We start from the raw sequence: 22,535 nt of genomic DNA, 5'->3' as shown, positions 1-22,535 counted from the left end.
ATAAAATCTTACTTACTTACTTACTTACACTCAACACTTACCTACTGGATGTTTAAACATGGACGCAAAGAAACTTTCTGAAACTCAAATGGAATAATAAAATCCTAATCATTGGCCCAGACTCCCTTACCCGCCCCACGTTGGATTTCACACTCAATATAGATGGCTGTTTCGTCACCCACTCCACCCAAATACACATCCTTGACGCCACCCTCTCATTACTGCCCCATCTCAGCCACCAATCGCCAAAAGAGACTTCTTTTACTTCTGTAACGTTGCACTTCTACGACCCTCACTGTCACATACTGCTGCAGAAACACTCGCTCACACATTTGTAACATCCAGGCTTTACTGTTGCAACAGTATCCTCTATTGCACCACGAACAAAGTACTTCATAAACTCTATTATGCAGCAGTTTTTGGCACATATTGCATCCCACATAATTGAATAGATAAGTCGTTTAATATCTTATTCCAAACAGGATGACTGCAAAATCACAGAATAACAAAACGATGGGCAGGAATATTTTGGAATATATTTTATTTGGTACATTTCATGAGCGACATTTGGTGTTCCTCTATGGCCAAACAGGCCAACCCTTTGGTTTATCTAAGGCACATACTGTAGGTGTACATTACCATGGAGGAAAAACTCAAAGCACAAACAAAAGCCTATTTTCAGCAGTATTCTTTCTTATGATAATCAGATTTGTGAACTGATCCTTGCAATATTACAACTGACGCACGCACACTTCTACCCCCACAAGCACGCACAAATTCTCATGTACGCACACACACACACACACACACACTCTCTCACAGACACGCAAACTCAAATTGACATCTTCTGAATGTTAATAATATGTCTCCAGCTCCACCCAACCTGGAAGAGAGAAAGAAAGAGAGACAGACAGAAAGAGAGAGAGAGAGAGAAAGTGTCAGAGACCAAAATGACAGGCGAGCAGTTTTCATAATAACCTTTTGTATCGCTCTATTTGTATTCATCTCGTTGTCTTTGTCTCTGTACATTTCCAAATGAATCCCCTTATAACTCTAAGAGTCTGATCAGCAGCCCGTGACACAGAGATTAATAGAAATGATTAACTGTCACGATAAATTGTATTTGTATCCCCGTGTCTTGGCCCTCATCAGCCGAAACGCCGTGGCAGTGAACAGATTTGGAGCTCTTGTAGTGTGTCCGTATCATGTGTAGGATCTTCTGGGCGTATCTCAAGAGTCTTCATCAGCCTGATATTAATTTCCTTTCTCATCATTCTCTACTGTTTCTCTTGCTGTTGAACAGGTATAATCTCTTTCCTGGTGCAAGTTTAACATATGTTCCACGAGTTGTCTGAGTCCATAAAGATTGCTGCCTACATGTTATATTTCATCCCTCTGCTAAGGGTTTGCTTTTATTACCTTAAGGCAAGAATAAGAATCTCTAAACGTTTTTGCAATATTCTATGATAATATTGCTTGACTGCCCTCATCAACAAAATAGGAAGTGTCTTGTGTTTTTCACCGGTCTGTTCATTAGCTAGATATATAAAAATGTTAAGCATTTTGGTGGAAATCTAGTGCAGATGCAGCCTTCAGATCGTATTAGATTTCAGTGCTGATGTGTGGTTTTTATCCCTGAATGCTGTCTTGTTTGTTTGCCGTGATTTTATGCTCCATTTATTAAACAGAATTCCTGAGCAGTGCCAGACAGCGGTGCATTTACATGCTATTTTGTCAGGAATCAAACCTGGAAGACAAACAGTAATCAGTCAAGTGTTACGGAGGCTGCAGCTTTGAAAGCTGAAGAATTGCTCAGCAGTGATTGGCTTGCTGGAAGCCTGATGGATTTCAGCTGCATTGGTTAAAGCTAGGGGGTTAATAATAACTTTAAATGGAAATTATTACAGATACAGCTTTATAATACATGCAAAAAAGAACAACAACCAAATTCACAACTGGCAGGAAAAACTATGCAAATTGCGAAATTTGCATGGTGTTCTTTGTCCCCAAAAAACAAAAATGAAAGAGATTTTAATATGACAGCTGACCAACAGTGCTGAAAACACATGTTTTCCAACCCATGTTTTCAGCATAACATCAAAGTTAAAGCTCACATCTTTTGTCGTCAATAATCACCCATAATTGCTACCAACATTTGTTTTGTAAAATTGGGACCTGTACTTTCCTTTTTATCGCTGTTTAAAACAACTCTATTCTGTTTTTATATCATTTGTTGTGCTCGTTTTGAGTGACATTGAACTTGATCTTCGACTTCTAGCCACCATCTGTCAAATGCATGCTGGGATACTTCAGGTCAGATCAGCAGAGCAGAGCTGTGGTGACTTTGTCAATCAGTGTGTCCTCAAAGGAGTGGACAGTCTATTTTTTTTAAACATGTGTATATTATGACAGTATGAAGGCTGAGAGAGGTACAGAGGATGGGAGAAAAGGTCTTGATAGAGAATGGCACATGAGGTTCCTGAGATAAGGGTGTCAATCACTACACCATCACTGGGCAAAACATTTTTTTCTTCCTTTCAGCTTATTAACAAGACAAAGACAGCCGAACCATTTTAATCTTGGCTCCTCTTAATAACTGCTTACCTCCAGGGCTCCTCCTCAGAATGAATTTACGGACCTCATCATAAATGAAGATGAGAAGACTGTATGGGAAGGCACAGAACCACCACAGGGGCCTGAGAGGAAGAGAGATACAACAGGGGGGTGAACGGGGAAGCAGTGAGTCACGGGCAGAGTGCAAATTGTTAAATTCATTGCGGCCATTTTTGAATAATAAGGATAACAACGTGGTGTTTAAGAAGATCACAGACTTCATTTGAAGCCGAGAGTGACAGGCTAATGGCGGCCTATTACGGCTTTAAGAGGTTATTTTTCGGTTCAGTGGAGATATGCATATGCAGAGCGTACTTCAGGGGGTACATGCGCAAGGCGATGTCCATTCCAGGGCAGTAGGAGAGGAAGGCAGCCAGAGCAGTCTCGACAAACAGGCCGAAGATCAGAATCCTGTTCCTGTTGTCGAGGGAAAGAAAGGAGGGGGAAAGGTTCAAACTATTCAAAAACACCCACGGAAATCTTCAAAAACATGTTACAGTCTGAAATGACTGACTTAAAGGTGAATCTGCCTCCCTGACATGCCTTGATTTTGCATCCCTCCATCCATCTTTCGCTCTCCCTCACTTACTTCATGCCCTGCTGAAAGAGGGAATTCCTCCTGGTCTTGCAGATGACGAGATCAGCCCATTGCACAACAACGATGCTGATGAAGAAGGAGGTGTGGCAGGTGAATTCGATGATCTTCCTCTGCTCGTAGGTCTGCAGGGTTGAAGCACAAAAGTTGTATTCATTCCTGCATGAGGTATGGGGAATATTCAGCGGGTGAGTGCTGTGTTGTCTCTGTCCTCGCTCCTTACCCACTGCTGCCCAAAGCTGTCTTCCACGTCGTTGATTTCGCGGTCGTCCCATCTGACGCGGATTCCCAGCAGGTCCCTTGGGAGGAAGCCGTTCTCAGCCAAAATCACAAAGTAGGTGAAAAAACCAGCAAGAGCTTGGATCATCCCTGGAGACAAAAAAATATATATGTCAAAACGTCATTTATCCATCTGTTCTCAGTGTTCTTAGCAAGGTACTTAAACATCATGTTACATTTTATGGCAACACTTTATTTTACGGATCTGTAATTTCCTAGTAATTTTCTTAAAAGCTTTCCTGTAAATAATAATAATCATTTGGTGGTAGTTAGGGGAATACAGACGCTTAGTTCTGTTCAGTTATTTTAGTTAGAGTTTAGTTATCTGCGTTGAGTTTATAAGTAGTTGAACTGCATGTTTGTCCATAGAAAACATATATATTTTTCTTTGGACCTGCTGTGTATTGACTAAAGCACTTAATTGTAATTCAAAGTGTACCAATTTAATAGAATATAAATAATTTATTCAAACATTTCTGAACTGTATGAAAAGATGTTACCCAATGCATCTGTGTGTCGTTTTGAAGGGCACTAATCTCAGAGCTGCTTAAACAGTCATCACATTCATTTTGGTATATAAGACTAAATCACAGCTACAGTAATGAATAGATGGCTACAAGACCATTGAGTAAATTGTGTGCCATTGCATTTGATTTTTTTTACTCATCTCTTGTATCCCATCACAGCGTAGCAATAGGGGCAGTGTTATTGCAGAGTAAGTAGTAAAATAACAAGATTTATAGATAATAAGTGTCGTTTGGCAAAAGCTATTTTGACAGCAACACTAATCACACCGACGGTCCAATGTTTTGAATCACTTATTTACAGGAGTTATACCAAAATGTGACAAATAAATGGACCTAGAAGGTGCTTATTTTTGACGCTCTGGACATTCAGCCTCAGTCCACCAGCAGAGCACTTAAAAATGTGTTTGGCAAACAGCACAGGTGATTACATCTTCTTCCCTCAGCCCTCTGGTAAATGGCTCCAGACAGCTGAGGACTGAAATAATAGCCGGTAGTGAGTTTTAATTTCATGTTTGAAAATGTTGTTTTGTCAGAGTGGGCGTAACATTTCCAACATGATGGACATCTTTTTTCAGAGCTCAAGTCTTCACATATACTAAACCTGCACGAGAACTGATCAAGGATAGAGGCAATGCGTATTAATCATCTCATTCATTATGTTGCTGGAAATTGAAACCTTGCGCCGGGTCACTGTTTATTTTGATGGAAGTTAACCTCATTTTCTCAGAATTAGAAAATCGCACTGCTTTCAAAATCCTCTTCTACTTTCAGTACATACAGCAGCTGCTCCTTCAAAGCAAGCACTTGTGCATGCAGTATGCATTCTACTTGGGACATACTACTTCATCATAGCATTGCACCTTTGAACTTTGACCCTCTTTGATCAGATATCTGCTGCACAAAGGATTCTGGGTCAGAGTAGCCAGCAGAGCATGCCAGCTTGCATACTGTAAAATGCAACCAGAGAAGTACAGCCTGCTATTTTTGGCATACTGCATTTGACATACTATGTATTGGGACATACTAATAAGAAATACTACTAATATGGCTATTGGAATGCTCAGTTAGTTGCACCTGTTTTTAGGATGCTGTTACTTTTACTTTGCTTATACTGTTGGAACTCTACTGTCGTCGCACGTCACTCTAAATCAGATAGATCAGCTGTTAGATGATATCTGTTGATGCTCCAGGACTGCAAGCTGTAATGTCAGAACGGCGGATTGTAAATGTGATTTGATGTGACCCTGCAAAAGTTATGCCCCAGTGGTGGTCTTCTTGGAAGAGTTATGGGAGCCGATGTGAGTTGTTGGCTGATTTGAACGTGTTCGGCTTTAAATTGTGTGCCATCCAATGAAGCCCTGTCATATTTTGACCTATTTAACAGCCTATAAAATTGGGCCAGCCTTTTGAGTTTTTCACTATTCCCAAACCATATAAAACCAGAGATAAAAAGCGTGCATTCAAGTGAGGCTCCAACTAGTGAAACATGGCCAAGAGGTAGAAAATAGCTGCACACTCTCAATCTGCTGTAAATGTCACAACAATTAGAGAAAAAAAATCATGGGACTCTCTCCTGACTGTCCTTAACTGTACGCACCTAGAGTGTTACAAACGCAGTAAGAAATGCCAAGATTTCTGCTAAATGTCAATATTTATTGTTGTTATGCCCGTGATGTTTATTATAACCGTAACTTCCCTACAAAGAGCCTGTCACAGTGATTTGGGTTTAAGAGCTGTGGTCCAAAGAGGTTATGAGCCACAAGAGGACAAACCTATCTGTCCGTACGCCATGCTGATGAGGCGTTCATTGACCAGCTTGTCCGTTTTTGGATTCCTCGGTTGGCGTTTCATGATGTCACTCTCCGCCGTCTCATAAGCCAATGAGATGGCTGGGACCTGGAGGGAAATGGGAGGACAGCACAGAATCAGCTCACTTTTTTTTGTCTTGGTGGCAACAGTACAAAGGCATGATGACAGCGCCAGACATATCACCATTAATATAATTCCGCATTCAATCACTGTGTGGAAGGAGAGAAAAAAAACAGAAAAAGGGCAAGGAGACGGGGGAAAAAGAGGCAGTGACAGTGACAGAGAGAGGAGACAAGAGGAGAGGGACTGAGTGAATTTCAAGGCCCTCATAAACTAGGAGGGTAGAAAGGTCTCTGTATGTAATAAAGATCTTATATTGGCTGGTTTTACCAGGTAAGCACTGGAGCAATATGTGTGACTTAAAGCTAGGGTGGGTAATTTCTTTACTGTAATATTTGGCAAAACTGTCCTAATAGCCAGTCAGCTATATGTAGGTGAAGTGCTCTGAGAATATCTGCTCATAACTTTGCTCTCCCCTGCCTCTGTGGGCCGCACCCAAAAATTGCCACCGCTCATGTACACTTTGACCAATCAGAGCGAGGCTCCGATTCTCCGTTCTTATTGGCTGTGGGACTGTCCGGTCACCTTGGCAACGACGTTGGTGCGTCCCTGCGGTCTTCCTATCAATGTAACTGAATTCACATGAACGCGCATAACTGACGTTCGGTGGGAGGAGCTACAGCAGGTAGCGTGGCAGGGAGAGGCCAGAGAGCACGCGACGGAATCTCAACGGCTGTTTTCGCCCACCCTAGCTTTAAGGCGGAGTATCTCTGCGACGTAGGTGGGATTTGAGGTGTGGACTTGGCACTGTGTGAAACTGAACACATGCTCTGCGGTGTACAAATCCAGTTTGTTTTGGTGTTACCCTCCCCCTGACCCACAGCCGCTGAGAAAGACAAGGAGAGGGAGAAAAATAATGCGACTGAGCTTGGCATTGATTTTTCACACCTCTAACAGTTCGCTTGTGTATGTGTGCAAAATTCAAATTTGAAGCGCTCTTAAGTGTGCCACATCCTGCTTTGATAAACATCTTCTGCAGCCGTCCTTTTCCACATGGCAGTGCCTGCTAAAAATAATCATAGCAGACTGCTGCTTGTCACTGCTAAACCTCAGCAGAGCCCTCAAGCCTGTTGCCTGGAGTTGAACTAAGCTGTTAACAACCTCAGCAGCAGACATGGGACATTTTTCTAATTATACTTGTGTACTGTACTTTAAACACTTTTCAGGTACTTTATTGAAATTTTTAACATTTTTTCATTTTTTTGGTTCCTACTCTTCAAAGCAGACATCCAGCTGTTCACTCCACCAACGGTTATAAAATACATGCAGACATGTTACTTTGAAGGGAAGTGTTTTTATATGCAAAACAGTTGCACAAATATGGCGCTTTTATACTTCAACCTTCACATCTTTGAAAAGAAATCCAGCCAATAAAGAATGCGCTATCCCTGTGATCTCAGACAGTTACGAAAATATTTGTGAACATGTATAAATCTGTCCTGCCGCTAGAAAAAACAAAGAAGTTCATCTCTGATGTCACCTTGGTGAAATAAGTGGAACTGCTTTGTTAACAATGTTAGCAAGCTGCTCGTCTCTATCTTTAACCTGTGGAGACATGAAATGCCTCTTGGCAGTTGGATATGAGGCCATTATAGTGCGTGTACCTCATTACTACAGTTTTTGCTTTTGGCACACTGGGATATATAAGAACCAGTTTCAGCCGCGTGTTACTGTCTGGTGGCTGCGAGCAGGAAAAATTAAAGTTACAGTAATGAACACAACAGAACAAGTCCTTTTGAATAAATTCATCCTGTGCTTCCTTTCTTTTGCAATGATGGATTACGCCCCTCAGGCAAGCAGCATGCCAGCAACTCTTTTTGTTGCTGCTGGAAATACAATGGAGAGACGGGCATCTGGAAATGGCAGAGCTGTGAAATGTAAATCTGTATGTGAACGTCACCCGGCCTTTGTTCTGCTCCAACAAATGGATGTCGGCGGTGAGCCAAAAGCAAATTTCTTTCCACCAACAGAAACAAAACACAAATTAAACAAAATGTTTTTGTTTTTTTTACCTTCAGGCACCACTCATATTCGACACCAATATGAACCAAAGTTTCCTTAATGTCACCTCGAGCGTCCCTGTAGTCATGCAACATGCTAACCATTAGCATCTCCTCATTGAGAAGAATCAGAATTAGCCAACAATTAGCTTCCTTGGACGTTGGAATATAAAAGAATATGTAAAAATAAATCTAAAACCATATGTTTTGTTGTCATGCCCTCCTGTGAATCTCCTGTAAAAGGAGCATGTGTAGAGAAAGTTGCCTTAAAATATATAATTTTTCAAATACAAACACTGGAAACCAGCATCCAAAAGGCCAGGTAAAAAAAGAGTGATGTACTCTATAATTAGCACATCAAAGACTTAAACTTTTGAAGTTGGGTTGTATTAGGTAATCATCCATAATCGGTGTATAACATACAGTAGATGGCGATAAGCACGCCCCTAGTTTGGAGAAACAGACAAGATTACCAGCAGGGGAGCAAAACGATGTACTGATGTGGACAAGGGCAGCAACAAAACGTATTCTAGAAGAGGAAAAATTGATGTTTTGTCAATTGAGTCTTGAGGCTTTGAAGAGAACAGATAACGGCTAACGGAAAACGGATAAGTATCTCATACAACCTCACTTCAAAAAATCTGAACTATCCATTACAAACATAATACAGGTTTGGCAGCATATAAAGTGGTATTTTCTTTCAGGAATTTAGTCAAACGTATTGATTGAAATAATGCAAGAATACCATTGTTGGCATGTCTACAAAGGGATTAGAGGACTGAACAAAGAGAGTTCGGCGTTTTTTAATCCCCCATGCTCACCATGTCAGTGCCCAGGTCGATGCAGAGGATGGTGACGGTTCCCAGTGGAAGAGGAACACTGGCACAGATGAAGAGGAGGAAGGGCGAGATCTCTGGGATGTTACTGGTCAGCGTGTATGCAATGGACTTCTTCAGGTTGTCAAAGATGAGGCGACCTGCAGCGATCAGAAATGCAAGGAAGAAAAATGTATTCTCTTTATGGATGTACATAAATACATTAACAATACCGGGATATGTGTATATTTTGGAAGGGATATTGGTTACCCAACACCATACTGCCTTTTTCTGATGCTTCATCGAGTAAAATTCATTTTCCAGACTTGATAAAGTAGAAAAAAATTATTTGACTGCGTTGTCAGCATTTCCACATTACTAATGGTTTTTCTCAGAACTTATTAGCACACTCCACTTTAATTAAATATCAGTCTCTTGTGGCAAGCCTAGAGTCAAATCTCAAATCTGTCAGAGTTGCTCTCAAGTCAAGTCCTTGAGAGCAGAACAATTTCAATTCAGTCTTAATAAGCAAACTACAGGCCAAGATTCAAGTTCAGCGTTTGAATATTTTTCTTACTTTAAAAGTTGTTGATGGAGTTTTTCTACTCCGCTGAGTGAGACTTAGTCCTTTCCATACAGAAGCATGAAAATAAAATATGTATGCCCCACTTAGTTGCCGTCTTATATATATTTATTGTCCCAGTTTAACCAGTTAAAAACTGGAATGATTTTAATTTAAAGTCTCATTTGTAATGAAGTCTTTAGGAGGTCAAGTCTCAAGTCATTCAAGAATTAAAGGTTAAATGAGAAGGATCTGGACAGAATTTTAATTTAAAACATAAAAAAAAGGTGTTGGAGTGTTGACATAATGTGAAATGAGGATGCTAACCAACTAGCCTCAGCCCATCCTGTCTTCCTGTCATCTTGTAATACTACTTGTACCCTGAGGTACTGAGTCACTGTAATGACTCAGTACAGTGACTCAGTACAGTGACTCAGTACCCAGTCTGCCCTCAGTCCAACATGAGAAGACAGAAGAAGTAGAGCTGTTCTGAGGGCTTGTCAAAGGTGCAGGGTCCTTGTATGTTTTGATAGTTTGTTTATTGGATTTAATCAAAGTGTCAGAAAGGAGAAAACAACTGGCACAGTAGAGGTGAAATACAGCCCCCTATTTCTTTGGAACATGTGGCCAGGTGCTTCTTTAATGTGGTGATGTCATTTGATTAATTACCTCAGTAAACATTGTAAACATGAGTTTATGGTCTCAATCACTAGTTTAAAGTCTTCTTCAATACAGCATGAGGTTCGTTTTCGTAGATTATTGTCCCATCTACAGTAAAATAGACCATAAAGCAGAGTTTGCTTTTTGGGCGGGCTTACTGTGATTGACAGGTCGCTACCACTTCATAACAGCAGTACACAAACCAATGGGCGACGTCATGATGACTACGTCCACTTCTTATGTACAGTCTATGCTTAGAACTTTCACTCTTTCACAGTGTGAATTCAGTTCATGAAAGTTTTATTCATTCTACGTCCACAGTTCTGATAAATACTGTGTGAAAACCACAATGCTACTCATATCACATTTTCAATTGTACGGTATTTATTCACTAATAATCTCCAGTCTCTATTGCCTCATGACAAAGGAGCTTACTGGCAGAAATGTTTAATTTAAAAGTTTTTAAATTAGCCTTCCCTCTGTTTCTATGGCTCATTTTTCTTCCCTCCTCCCTATAGTTTTTCATCTTTCATTCTGCAGTTCTGTCTCTCTCATTCTTTCCCCTCCTGCATTCCCCCCGCGCTCACCCTCCTCCACTCCGGTGACGATGGAGGCGAAGTTGTCGTCCAGCAGGATCATGTCAGCCGCCTGCTTGGACACATCAGAGCCGGAGATCCCCATGGCAACGCCGATGTCGGCTTTCTTTAAGGCCGGGGAATCGTTCACGCCGTCGCCCGTCACAGCCACGATTGCCCCCTGCAACCAGCAAGGACCCGGCAAACAAAAAAGTGTCAAGAACAGAAAGATAAGTACTATGATTTAAGCTTTTTCTCTCTCCATTTCCCTCTCTTTCCCCCACGCCTTCTGTCTTAATAACGTCTTTTCAAAGCAGCTCTGGGGAGATTAAATGAAAAATGGAATTGAGTTGTGATCATTCAGTCACACAAAGTGAGAGTGAATAAGTCAGGGTGTATTGTAGTATGACCTCAATATATTGGGCTGTGTGTAAGTGCATACACGTCTAATTTCATCTATTCACACATAAATGCTGAGCACATACCTAACATTAAGATATATATATATATAGGCTATAGATATATGAGTTGAGTATATAGTTATTATGCTCTCCAGATATGCACTTATAGTCAACAATATACTCCAAATGGGCCTGCACACGCATGCAAACATACACACACACACACACACACACAAATGCACAAAAGCCTGTATTCATCCATTCAACCAGCCGCACTAACAAATGGCCCAAACACACACAAAGAGTTACACACACAGTAAACTGTATTCAGCCTTAAATGGCAGGGACACACACACACACACACACACACACACACACACACACACACACACACACACACACACACACACACACACACACACACACACACACACATGCACTCACATACACACACCAGTATTCAACCATTCCTTCACACTTTGAAAAAAAAAAAAAACAGACACATTCAAGCATTCAGCCAGACTTTATCACAAACACACACATGGTTACATTCAAACATATAAAGACACACATTGCCATTTAGCTGTATGCTTTCAAAAAAGACCCTGTCTCACACACACACAGATACAAACACACACACACACACACACACACACACACACACACACACACACACACACACACACACACACACACACTCCTGTCCATTGACCTGTCTCTGGCAGCCCTCCACTATGATGAGCTTCTGCTGAGGGGAGGTGCGAGCGAACACTATCTCAGTGTGGTTCCTCAGCAGGTCGTCAAGGTACTCGGGGCTCATGTCCTTTAGGTCCGAGCCGTGCACCACGCAAGCCTTGGCATCCCTGGGGAACACACACATAAACACACATACACGCACAAACACACATATACACACACAAACACGGTAAGGAGTCAGTGACACCGGGGACCGTTATGCAAAGGAGAGGGTTGACATTTTCTTGCTTTCTCCTCAAGTTTGTTTCTCACACACCAACACACAAACAAACACACAAACACATATTCAAAGGGTGGAAAAATATACTTTTTCATGCTTTCTGTCATAACATTTTGGGGAATAAACTTATTTACTTCTTTCTAGAGTTGGATGAGAAGAAAACTACAACTCTCTTATCTGTCAATTGAATATGAAGCTGGAGACTGCAGCTAATTAGCTTAGCTTAGCATGAAGAGAGTAGAAATGGGGTGAAACAGATAGTCTGACTCTGTCTTGTTACAGTATGTACCACATTATTTCATGGCAGAGCTCAATCATTTGTCACCTATATGCTTAATAATCGTATTCTGATATTGTGTCTAAACTTCTATCTACTCTGTGCACATGGCATCTATTGCATGGAAAGCGATCTTCCTCGGATCTCTTTTTTTCCTCCGTTAAAGGAGTTTTTTCCCTAATCAAAAGAGATATTATATGTCAATTTCAGAGCTGAAGAGATGCTGGTAAGCAGATTTCGCCCCCTTTCCAGTTTTCATGCTAAGCTAAGCTAATCGGCTGCTGGCTTTAGCATCATATTCATCGGAGTGATGTGTGAGTGGTTCATGCACACATATCCTGTAGACATTCATTGTGTTGAATTAAAAAAATAAACTAGAATATGGCTAGAATATGCTATAGTATATATATATATATATATATATATATATATATATATATATATATATATATATATATATATATATATATGCTATAGTATATATATATATATGCTATAATATAGTTTAAACACTAGATCTATTAAATATAGTGAAATGATCTCTTTCTAAACCTCTTGGCACAGAAAACACTTTTATATCATTTCTGCCTATTTTGTTTGTTAAATCTTAATCTTCGTAGCTTAATTCTTAATATTAGATTTACATTATCATACCAATCGAAATCTTTTAAGTTGGCGCTTAGGCTATGACTAAAAGAACTGGCAATGTCTGCCTGTTCCGGCATTACCTTTTATACACGTAGTGTAATAATATGTTTAGTGGGCGCTTAGGACATGCACTGCATTAGAATTTAAAATAATTGAATTCATTTAGACTAGCTTTAAGAGCAGCAGATACACAGAGACACACACCTGGGTTCAACTTGGCTTAGAGGGATGTTCAGTCTCTCGGCGATGTCCTCGACCGTCTCGTTGCCCTCAGAGATGATGCCCACGCCTTTAGCTATGGCCTTGGCCGTGATTGGGTGGTCCCCTGTTACCATGATCACCTGACGGCAGATGGAAGGTCCCATAAATCACAGAGCGGTAACACATTAAACCCCTCTGTTTCTCATCTGTATGTCATGTATCACAGCATGCTTGAGCTACGGCGCAGTACGGGCCTTAAGGGTCCATAAGTCATCCTAATGTGTTGTGTAGTTACACCGGGAAAAAAGTGGCGCTATTAGGGGTTAAGGGTTCAAATCTGTCGGTACACTCCAACAAACATCTTGATTGGCAGGTTCCTATCACCCATTTAGTGTTATTGTGACAAAACCCTTTCAGAATAAGGGTTTGAGAGTCCATATGGTGACTGTACTCTGCATAGGTTGGTAAAAATTACCCAGAATAAGTGCTCATTTTCATTCATGAACCTCTACTACACCTGCAACTATGTCACCCATATCATGACTTCTTCAGTCAGCATATTTTCATTTCCCTTCAATAATGTTTTACCAGTTTTTAAGGCCGTACAGAATGTATTTTCTTTAATATTTTAAGCTTCTATTAAGGTTTTCGAATTAGGCGTCAAATGTCTGGCATCATATTTTATGACTTAATGTAATTCACGGTGCTGCTAGATTGCTGCTAGACGGCCCCGTTAATACAGGTGAATGCATCCCTCTGCGAGCAGCAAGTGTGAAAGCAAACAGTATTTTTGCCAGCAATGAAAATATTGCTTTTGAAAGGCTGAACACCCAAAATATATGGATTGAAGCAGAATATTTCGTTAGCTACCACTGGGATATAATTCTACAAATAGTGTAATACTAATAATATTAGTGTAGCCTGATTTCTATATGCAGGGGGAAATAAATACAGGTTTTAAACATTTAAAATAGACAAAGAAAATATGAAAGGCTGCACAGCAATGTCAAGCTTCAAACTATTCGGTACAGCTCTACCTTTAAAGTGCTTTTAGTTTGACTTTGCACACTGCCAAGCTTTTCTGACACAGATACATAACTAAAAACTTCTCTTTTTATCCCATAAGTGGCAATAGATTGGTTTCAATCTCTCCAGAGTCTCACATCAGATCAAATCTTTCCATGTCTGGGACATTTATGAATATAACCTTTTCTATTTCGGTGGGAAGTAATAGACCTGTATAAGTGAGAGTAAGATCTTTGGTTTTTGAGACATTAACTTCCTGCATAACTGCATCCAAATAAACTGAAAGGAATACATTATTTTGAATATCTATAGAATCTGAACCTTGTATGTAAAGTTATGTAATTATAAGTCATTTTGAGTTTTTTCTGGAAATCCCCAGCACCATCATATTCTACAGCAGAACACAGACAAGCTGAAGGAAGGTGCAATAAGGATAGAGCACTATATATTGCACTAAAGCCTTTGGACTGATGCCGTGAACCGAGGATGCACATTTCACTGAAACGTTAGCACTACATCCAATAAAAAGTAATTAAAGCAACGGAGCCATGTGCTCTAGTTTCCTCTTGGGTTCAGCTACGAGGAAAAACATCCGCTCTGTTCTGGTGTGGATGTGTGTTAGTCTTAAAATGGTCTTATTCCAGTTCAATCAGAAAGCACACCTGCAGCACTTAATGTCTGACAATATCTAGCAGTTACACCAAGTACTTTGAAACATCTCGTCACAGATTCTTAAAAATCATATAAACTACTTTAAATCCAAGTTTAGTTTTGACTTTAGGTGTTTAATATATATACATATATATATATAAATTAAAGAGCCCACATCAATGTTGCCCACATTTCTAACTTCATATTTGTTTATATTGACAATGTTTAAATCCCAGTCTGATGTTTGTGAAGTCAAAAAAAAGACATGGCATAATTTAGAGTTAATCTAACGCCTGAGTCAAAACAAAGCTGATATATAACAACTAAAACTTTCAAAAAAACTTTGTGATTTTAACATTTAATCAGTCATGTCAGTTCGGTAGCCTTTTTTTAGAATAAACTCAACCATTTTCTTCCCTTAAGCAACATCTTCACTTTTTCTTTAAGCCAATTACAGTGTGTCTATCAAAAATTCCTTATCAAAGGAAGCGTAATAACTTCTGTACCTGAAATTGAAAATGTGCAAAATCCTTTTTCCCATATTTGTAGTACTTTGCCCGAAATTAGAACGACTCATTCTACTCATTATCCATTTGATGTTGTTTAACCTTCCTACGGCCCAGATTATTCCTTTTCTGACAAAACATCTGCTCTGTGCGTATTTGCAGTTGATTAACATATAATGAAAACAAATGTAGTGAAACTGCATTTTGCCAATAAGGAACATTTTCAAAATTGTTACTGGAAAAGGCTGAGTTTATCCTTTATTGCCTGTTGCTCTTTATTTTTCACATAAAAAATGTGATCTTTGGTTTTCTTAAAGGGGAAGTTTGTAGCATTTAAGCAGATCCACTGGCAAACATGTATAAGTATGTTTTCTTTAGTGTATAATCACCTGAAATATGAAAAATAAAAAAATAGAATAATTGTGTTTTCGTTAGCTTAGAATGAGCCATTTAGAAGGAGTTAGCCATGTTTCTACAGTAGCCCAGAGTGGACAAACCAGACACTCCAGATAGGCTCCAGATAGGGCCATTTGCATTTTCGCCTCAGCCCCTGCAGTTCTTCTTCACGCTAGATGCCGCCAAATCCTACAAACTGCACTTTTAAAATTTTGTAATTTCGCAAATTTCTGGCCTCCAGTATTTACACTGGATATATTATCAGCAGTTTCCTCTGAGCAATAGAACTTAATTCATCCATCGTTTATCATCTATCAGGCCCCATTTGGAGCAGTCGGTTGTCATTTGGCCTGCATTTTGTGATTTGAAGAGACCTTTCACTCAAATGCCCGATAAATGAAGCCCAGGGAAAAGAGGCTTTTCAGGAACTACAATGTAAAATTGAGCCCGTGGAACCAATTACCTTGATGCCGGCAGAGCGGCATTTACCCACTGCGTCAGGCACAGCTGCACGCGGCGGATCAATCATGGAGATGAGACCCAAGAAGCAGAGCTGCTCGGTGGGGAAGTTCGTCTCGTCGCAGTCGAAGGTGAATCCTCGAGGGTACTGGGATGAAGACAGACTCAAGTGGCAGAATCCTGCAGGAGAAGAGGGATCAGTGAGGTGACTGAAACTGACTGAAACCTTAAAGTATACTGCAACTAACGGGAAAAAATACTGTTTTGTTGCTCTGACAATTTATCTGGCATTTTAAAAAGTAGTCAAATCTTTAATGACACTTACAGTGATTTAAAATCCAAAACATCCAATAAACAATAAGGATGCACTGTATGCATGTATTTTGCTGTTATTATTTACCATAAAACACTACAAAGAAATGTAAATATGAAAAACATCTTTAGAAGATACGCTGTCCTCCCTGCATTATGCTTTACCTATCACTATGCATACAAATCACTTTCATTTTAGATGTTAGATTCTGAGGTTGCATTTCTGACATACAAATTGAATCCGTCACTTTTATTAATTCATGACCTACAGCTCTCGAAATAATAGCATCTCTATAATCCCTATAGAGTAAAGCACAATAAAATAAAACTCTCAGTCTAAAAGTGTACCACCCGACCCATCATCATCATCATCATCACCCAAGGCATGACTGGGATTTAATAATTAATCATGATTCCTGGAGTTTCACTGCATTATTCCACATTTCACTGTGGTGAACTACTCCAACAAAACCGATGATAGCACAGAATTATTACTTATGGCACTTTTTTTAGAAAGATGCCAGCTAACTTTTCTCCTTGGTTGTCAAAATGATGACATTTACAGAGTTTGGATGCTGAACACTTTAGAGATATTGAAAGTTGAACTTTGGGTACAGATTATTCACTCAAAATGTGTCTACAATGTTATTTCATGCACAAATAATATGTGATTTAGTGCAGTTTGACCTGATTTGAATGCCATTACATTACCAGAATCCATACAACATTACATACAAAAAAGAAAACCCATATCTCGAACATTTTGTGTATCAATAGTCATTTCATCTTTTATTCCATGTCAGTCTACTGCAGTTCTGGTGAAGACTGCAGTGCTTCTATTAACATTTTTGCAGTTAAAACATTCTACCCTTTTACAGGGACATGCGGCTAAACTACCCTCTTTACCAAGGAGATAATAAAAGGTAAGTGCTGTGTCCAACTGCTTCTCCCCATCACCTATTCCCAGAACCAAGATAGCGGTTTCCACGAAACATACCGAGCACTCTCTCTCCCAGTCCTCCCAGCTCCATGTAGGCACTCTGGAAAGCCTCTCTCCAGTTTTCATCGAGTGGCTGCTCCTGGCCGTGGATCATTATGCTACTGCACCTGTAAAATATTTATTAACAATACTTTTACTGCTTCCAAAGCTAATAAAATAATCTTTATCTGAATGATAATGGTTGATGTGGAGGACATTTTTGGGCTGACACCAATCCAGTCCCCAGACAAAAAAAGTTGGCATTGCACTTTTCTAAAAACTCGGGCACATTGAATGTTGCATTTTTGAACCAAAAAACACGTTGATAAATACTTCTCATATCAGCCATGTATCACACACAATTACACCTGGTTAACGTTTTGAAAAGATTGGTTAGGCTAAGGCAACAAAACTACAAGGTTAAAAAAAGATCACAGTTATCAACATAACTAGTGTAAATAAATAATGACCGCCATTAATCAGACTTTCTTATATGTAGCGTTTTTTAACAAGAATCACGATTATATGTAACAAGCGAAAAGTCAATATCTGCATCACCCCTCCCGCTCTTAGTGGACTTTCTCACTATTCATATTCATTATGATACCATGTTATTTTAAATAACTGCTACGACGTCGCTCATTTGCTCTCCCCAACTGCAAAAACGTCCACTTTCTGGGGAATTGGGTCAGACTTTGGCCAACATTGAATAAGTGTGACAATTGAACAAAAACTTTCAGCACCTCAAAACCCAGCATCCATCCCCATTAATATGCAATAACAAGAACATTTAATGGATAAGAATTGGGTTATTCTATATTTTTCCCATTTTCAACAAATTCACTGAAAGGACCAAAACCATCAAAGTGTTTCTCCCAAAATTTCTGCTTTTCCCACTCTGTCTGAGGCTCTCCATTAGTTCCCCACTAAAAAAGGTCAACTTTATAGTTTAATTGTTTTTTTTTTCATGGTAACTCATTTTCCAAAACAGCAGGCAGGAAGAAAATAGTGTTGGGGACTATTTCCACCGGTGGATTAATATACATTTGTGCTCCAGTGCAGTGATTCTCAACGTTTTCAGATCTACCACAGAGCCCATGTTCATGGTGATGAAGAAACAACTGATTTTTTTCTATATTGTCTACATGGTTTTTAATAGTTCTTTGATCAACAGTGGAGCTACATGGCACAGAGGAATAAGCTATTTCAAGTTCCTGATACACAGATAATATTTATTTATTGGATTGATTCAAAGTTGGTTTCAGTCTTTTCAAAAGATTTGTTACAAAAAACACTTACACTGTCTCAGATGCCCATGTTTATAATCGATTGTATATTATATGCATGGGTTATATGATTACAGTGCTGTTTGGGAAATAAAATACACAAAGATCCTGGCAAAAAAAAAATCTATGAATGGTTTCTATTCACTACATCCCTGTAAGAGAAGGAAGAAATAAAATTAAATGGAAAAAGAACTACAAATTCTGTGCTACCTCACTTGGGGGACATATAATCGATCCATTATTGATTAACCAACCTGTCCAAGATTCTCTCTGGCGCTCCCTTCATGACCAGAATATGACCGGAGGGATTATCCTCCGCTTCATGGACGGAGAGCTTTAAAAAAAAAAAAGGGAGGACATTGGAAAAAACTGGTGAGTACATGACAGGATTTATTTTGAAACAAGATGCAACATGTGGATTATGGCGGGTTTTTTGATGCTCCAAAAGGTTTCATTTTTTTGTACGGAAAAAGGCTCAGGACAATAAAGAGTTTCATGGTCGTCCCAGAAATAATTTATCTTGTCATCTTTTTCAGAGTGGTTTGAAATAAAAGTCAAACCAAGCTGACTTTACTGAGTGCACATTGTAATTCTCATGTATTGTTCGTGTTGAAGGAGCATTCAATCTTACATGTATTCCTGTGGTTTTACACCTTGCATTGCCCCTTCCCCCCATTACAAACACACACACACACACACGCAAAGTCCCCCAGGTAATTTGTATCTGAGTCACAGCATATCTAATCTCAGAAAACCAGAGCAAAATTGCTTTTTTTTTTGCTTTTTCTCCCCTCAACACAGACGCTCCTATTTTAAATCAGGGAACAGGTGCACAAAATGCATGCAGGAAGTCCTTTGTTTGCTTCAACATCACTGTTGTGTTATTCATATGCTGGTTCAAATCTCTAGACAGCATTGGAAAGGAGTAGAAAGCAGAAAAATTCCCCCTGTCTTAATTGCTGTGGTGCCCTTGAGCAAGGTGTTAAAGGGTAACTTGGGTATTTTCAACCTGGACTCTATTCTCCCATGTATTTGTGTTGAAGTGAATAATAGGGAAAACAGTGGTCCAGTATTTAGCCATAACGCCGAAGCCGCAAAACGGTCTGTAATGTAATCCTTCAGAGCAATTCCTCAACGTCAATGTCCAATAAAAGGGCTTGTTAGAAACACTTTATGGCTCAGATTGTTTTTATAAATGTCTGACAACATCATGGAAAGGACCCCACAGAGAAATACACTGTTTTACTTTACCTTTCACTTGAACTCGTTAGGTTTGTTATTTACGCTAACACAGTCTCGCTCAAGGAGAAGTCTCGTTCGGAAATCTGATAGCTAGGCCACATCCACATTTTTTACAAAAAACAGCTAAATATTTAACCGTGATTTTGAAAATCTTTTAAATAACACTAATCTAAGCATTCTGCACACCAACACAACAAGTCACCTCGCGAGATTTTGGAACAAGACTTCTCGTTGAGCTAGACTTGGTAAGACAAAATGACTAACAGACCGGATCGGGCAAAAGGTAAAGAAAATCGTTTTCTCTATAGAGTCCCTTCCATGACGGTGTCAGACAAAATTAATAACAAACTGAGCCAAGTGTACGTACCTTTCCATTGCAAAATATTATGACATTGCATGCTGCCGGTTGCAGCACTCTCATTCAATACCAATTTCAAAAACTGTTGAGCCAATGAGTTACATACACAAAAAAAACATAGGGGGAGCTTGAATATATACAGAAGTAACCCTTTAAAGCTATGTGTGATGACTTTTTCATAGTTCACTGTTATATCTTGATTTTTGCTAGTATTGTCGTCGACTCCTACAGGATGTAACAGAGCAAAAAGCTTAACTTAAGACTCTTCAGCAGTGCATGTTGTGATGTATCTAACAGAGTTTTAAAAACCATTTATAACTGTTCACCATGTGATTCTAGATTGACTGTGATGAAAAAACAACAGGCATAACATGCATGTTTATTGTCTAATGATATAATAAATGTTGCCGCAGTTGCAAAGTTGGATATTGTCTATGATGGAAGTTATCACGTAGAGCTTCTGATGCTTTACAATCGTATTTAAGGTTTCTTTAAAAGTATTAAAACCTTTGCAGTAAAGCCCCAAAATGGTTTGGCTTTGACCATCTCAAACAAAAGGTATTTCTATCCAGTGAAAGGTGGGAACAGATCTTCTGAGGAGCAAAAACCAACCAATTTGTTCTCCACATATATCTTTCTATCATAAATAACACACATCGCAACTCTGCAGCAGCTTCTCTGTGGCTAAGGGTGTTCTGCTTGTGGCCTGTTGGGCAGCTTCCAAGCATAAATATGTGCGTATGAATGTTAAGCAGGGTGGCTGTTGCTGTAAAGAGCATGAATGTTGAAACTGCTTTGCGCTGACAGGAAAAAGGTAAAAAAATGAATATGCATTATCTATTAAAAAATGTTTTTCTAGAATAATCATAGTATCCTCAATTTATAAGCACTTACAAAATAACCCCCCAAAATATATTCAATTGAAAGTTACATTTTATAAAGAAAAAAAAAAAAAAAAAACTTAAATAATAAGAAGAAATAAATCAAAAATATATATTTATGAATAAAACAAAATCTAAAAAGTTAAAAACAACTACTTTAAATATTAAGTACTTAAAAATTGGATTTGTGATAATAAGACTTAATGAGGATTTTGTTGTAGACTTTCATCCGCAGCACTTCCAGCACAAAAATGCATCATCAGTCCCATGCAGTACCTGGTATTTGTTGGTGGAGTTGAAGGGGATCTCTGCCACTTTGGGGTTTCTACTTCTCATATCACGAACTCCCCCACAGCAGAGCTCGATGCATTTTAACAGAGCTGACTCGGATGCGTCTCCCGCTGTGTCCCTCTGGGGAAACACACACAGCCGCACATTAGCACAGTCATTCACATCAGCGTATTAAAGAAACGAGTGTTGTCTGTCTCCCTGCCTGTGTTTACCACACTGCTGTGGAGGGAAACTTGAACCGATTAAAGCGGTACCTGAGAGGACTTCCTTTACTTCCATTATGGTTGTCATTAATGATGCATGTAGCTGAGTATCATCTGCAGCACCAACTATTGGCCACATTGTTTTTAAAGTTATGTAACAATCTAATGTAGAAGTAATGAGACTGCAAAAGCTAGTTTTCTTTTTCACTTTAGGGGATGAAGAATAATTTGATTTAGGCAGCTCAATCTCGTGGGCAGAAATACAGCTGATTTGTTTGCCATGTATGCGGTTTTTAAGGGCATTTTTTTAGGATAAGGATGTAAAGTCCCTCGATATGAAGATTTGGAGAACCATCCTGGAAATAAATGTGGTTGGAACACGTTAGACCACTGACAACAATCAACAGCAAAGTGGACTGTAAGGACGTAGCAAATTAATGCTCGAAGGAATTCAAACCGCTTAATTACTTCTGTGTGGTCCATTTTTGTTAGGGGTGCTAAATACCAAATTCAGAGCATTAATATAGCGGCTGTTAGCATTCTTAGCTGCTAGCCGCCGGTTCAGCTGTCGCTATGTTTTAAAGCCGTATGGAGGGAATCTCTCAATCGTAGATTTGCTCTTAATTTGTAATTCAGCACATTTTAAGTGGTGTGCAGAAGTCTTACACTTTTACTGACACTGATACTGACTATTTTTGGGTAACAGAGGTGAAATCCATGAATTTGAATGTTTACTTCACACTACATCAAGCACACACAGCGACATTAAGGAGGCCTATTTTACAAGGCTCAGCATTAAATGACCCCCCGTTTGGATGGACAGATTTTCTTTTTGTGTTTTCTGCAGGTTTACCAGCTTTAAGATGTGTGACGGAGTTGCTTGTGTG

At 39.4% G+C, this 22,535-nt stretch overlaps 1 protein-coding gene across 2 annotated transcripts in view; it reads right to left on the bottom strand.

Moving 5' to 3' along the window:
• Window positions 1-751: 751 nt before the first annotated feature.
• atp1a2a (ATPase Na+/K+ transporting subunit alpha 2a) overlaps window positions 752-22,535 on the bottom strand; it is a 43,909-nt gene continuing 22,125 nt past the window's right edge. For both annotated transcript variants that reach the window (XM_054596855.1, XM_054596854.1), the window contains exons 11-24: window positions 21,431-21,565; window positions 18,928-19,007; window positions 17,406-17,515; window positions 16,101-16,276; window positions 13,062-13,198; window positions 11,669-11,819; window positions 10,568-10,736; window positions 8,765-8,919; window positions 5,787-5,910; window positions 3,432-3,577; window positions 3,203-3,333; window positions 2,929-3,030; window positions 2,605-2,696; window positions 752-883 (exon numbers count right to left, since the gene is read on the bottom strand). In XM_054596855.1, coding sequence (XP_054452830.1) covers window positions 855-883; window positions 2,605-2,696; window positions 2,929-3,030; window positions 3,203-3,333; window positions 3,432-3,577; window positions 5,787-5,910; window positions 8,765-8,919; window positions 10,568-10,736; window positions 11,669-11,819; window positions 13,062-13,198; window positions 16,101-16,276; window positions 17,406-17,515; window positions 18,928-19,007; window positions 21,431-21,565 — 1,737 coding nt within the window. In that variant the 3' untranslated portion in view covers window positions 752-854. The remainder of the gene's footprint in view (window positions 884-2,604; window positions 2,697-2,928; window positions 3,031-3,202; window positions 3,334-3,431; window positions 3,578-5,786; window positions 5,911-8,764; window positions 8,920-10,567; window positions 10,737-11,668; window positions 11,820-13,061; window positions 13,199-16,100; window positions 16,277-17,405; window positions 17,516-18,927; window positions 19,008-21,430; window positions 21,566-22,535) is intronic.

This window comes from Anoplopoma fimbria, chromosome 3 (assembly GCF_027596085.1).
Source record: "Anoplopoma fimbria isolate UVic2021 breed Golden Eagle Sablefish chromosome 3, Afim_UVic_2022, whole genome shotgun sequence".
Lineage (NCBI taxonomy): Eukaryota > Metazoa > Chordata > Actinopteri > Perciformes > Anoplopomatidae > Anoplopoma > Anoplopoma fimbria.
This window is presented reverse-complemented; position numbering and strand designations above follow the sequence as displayed.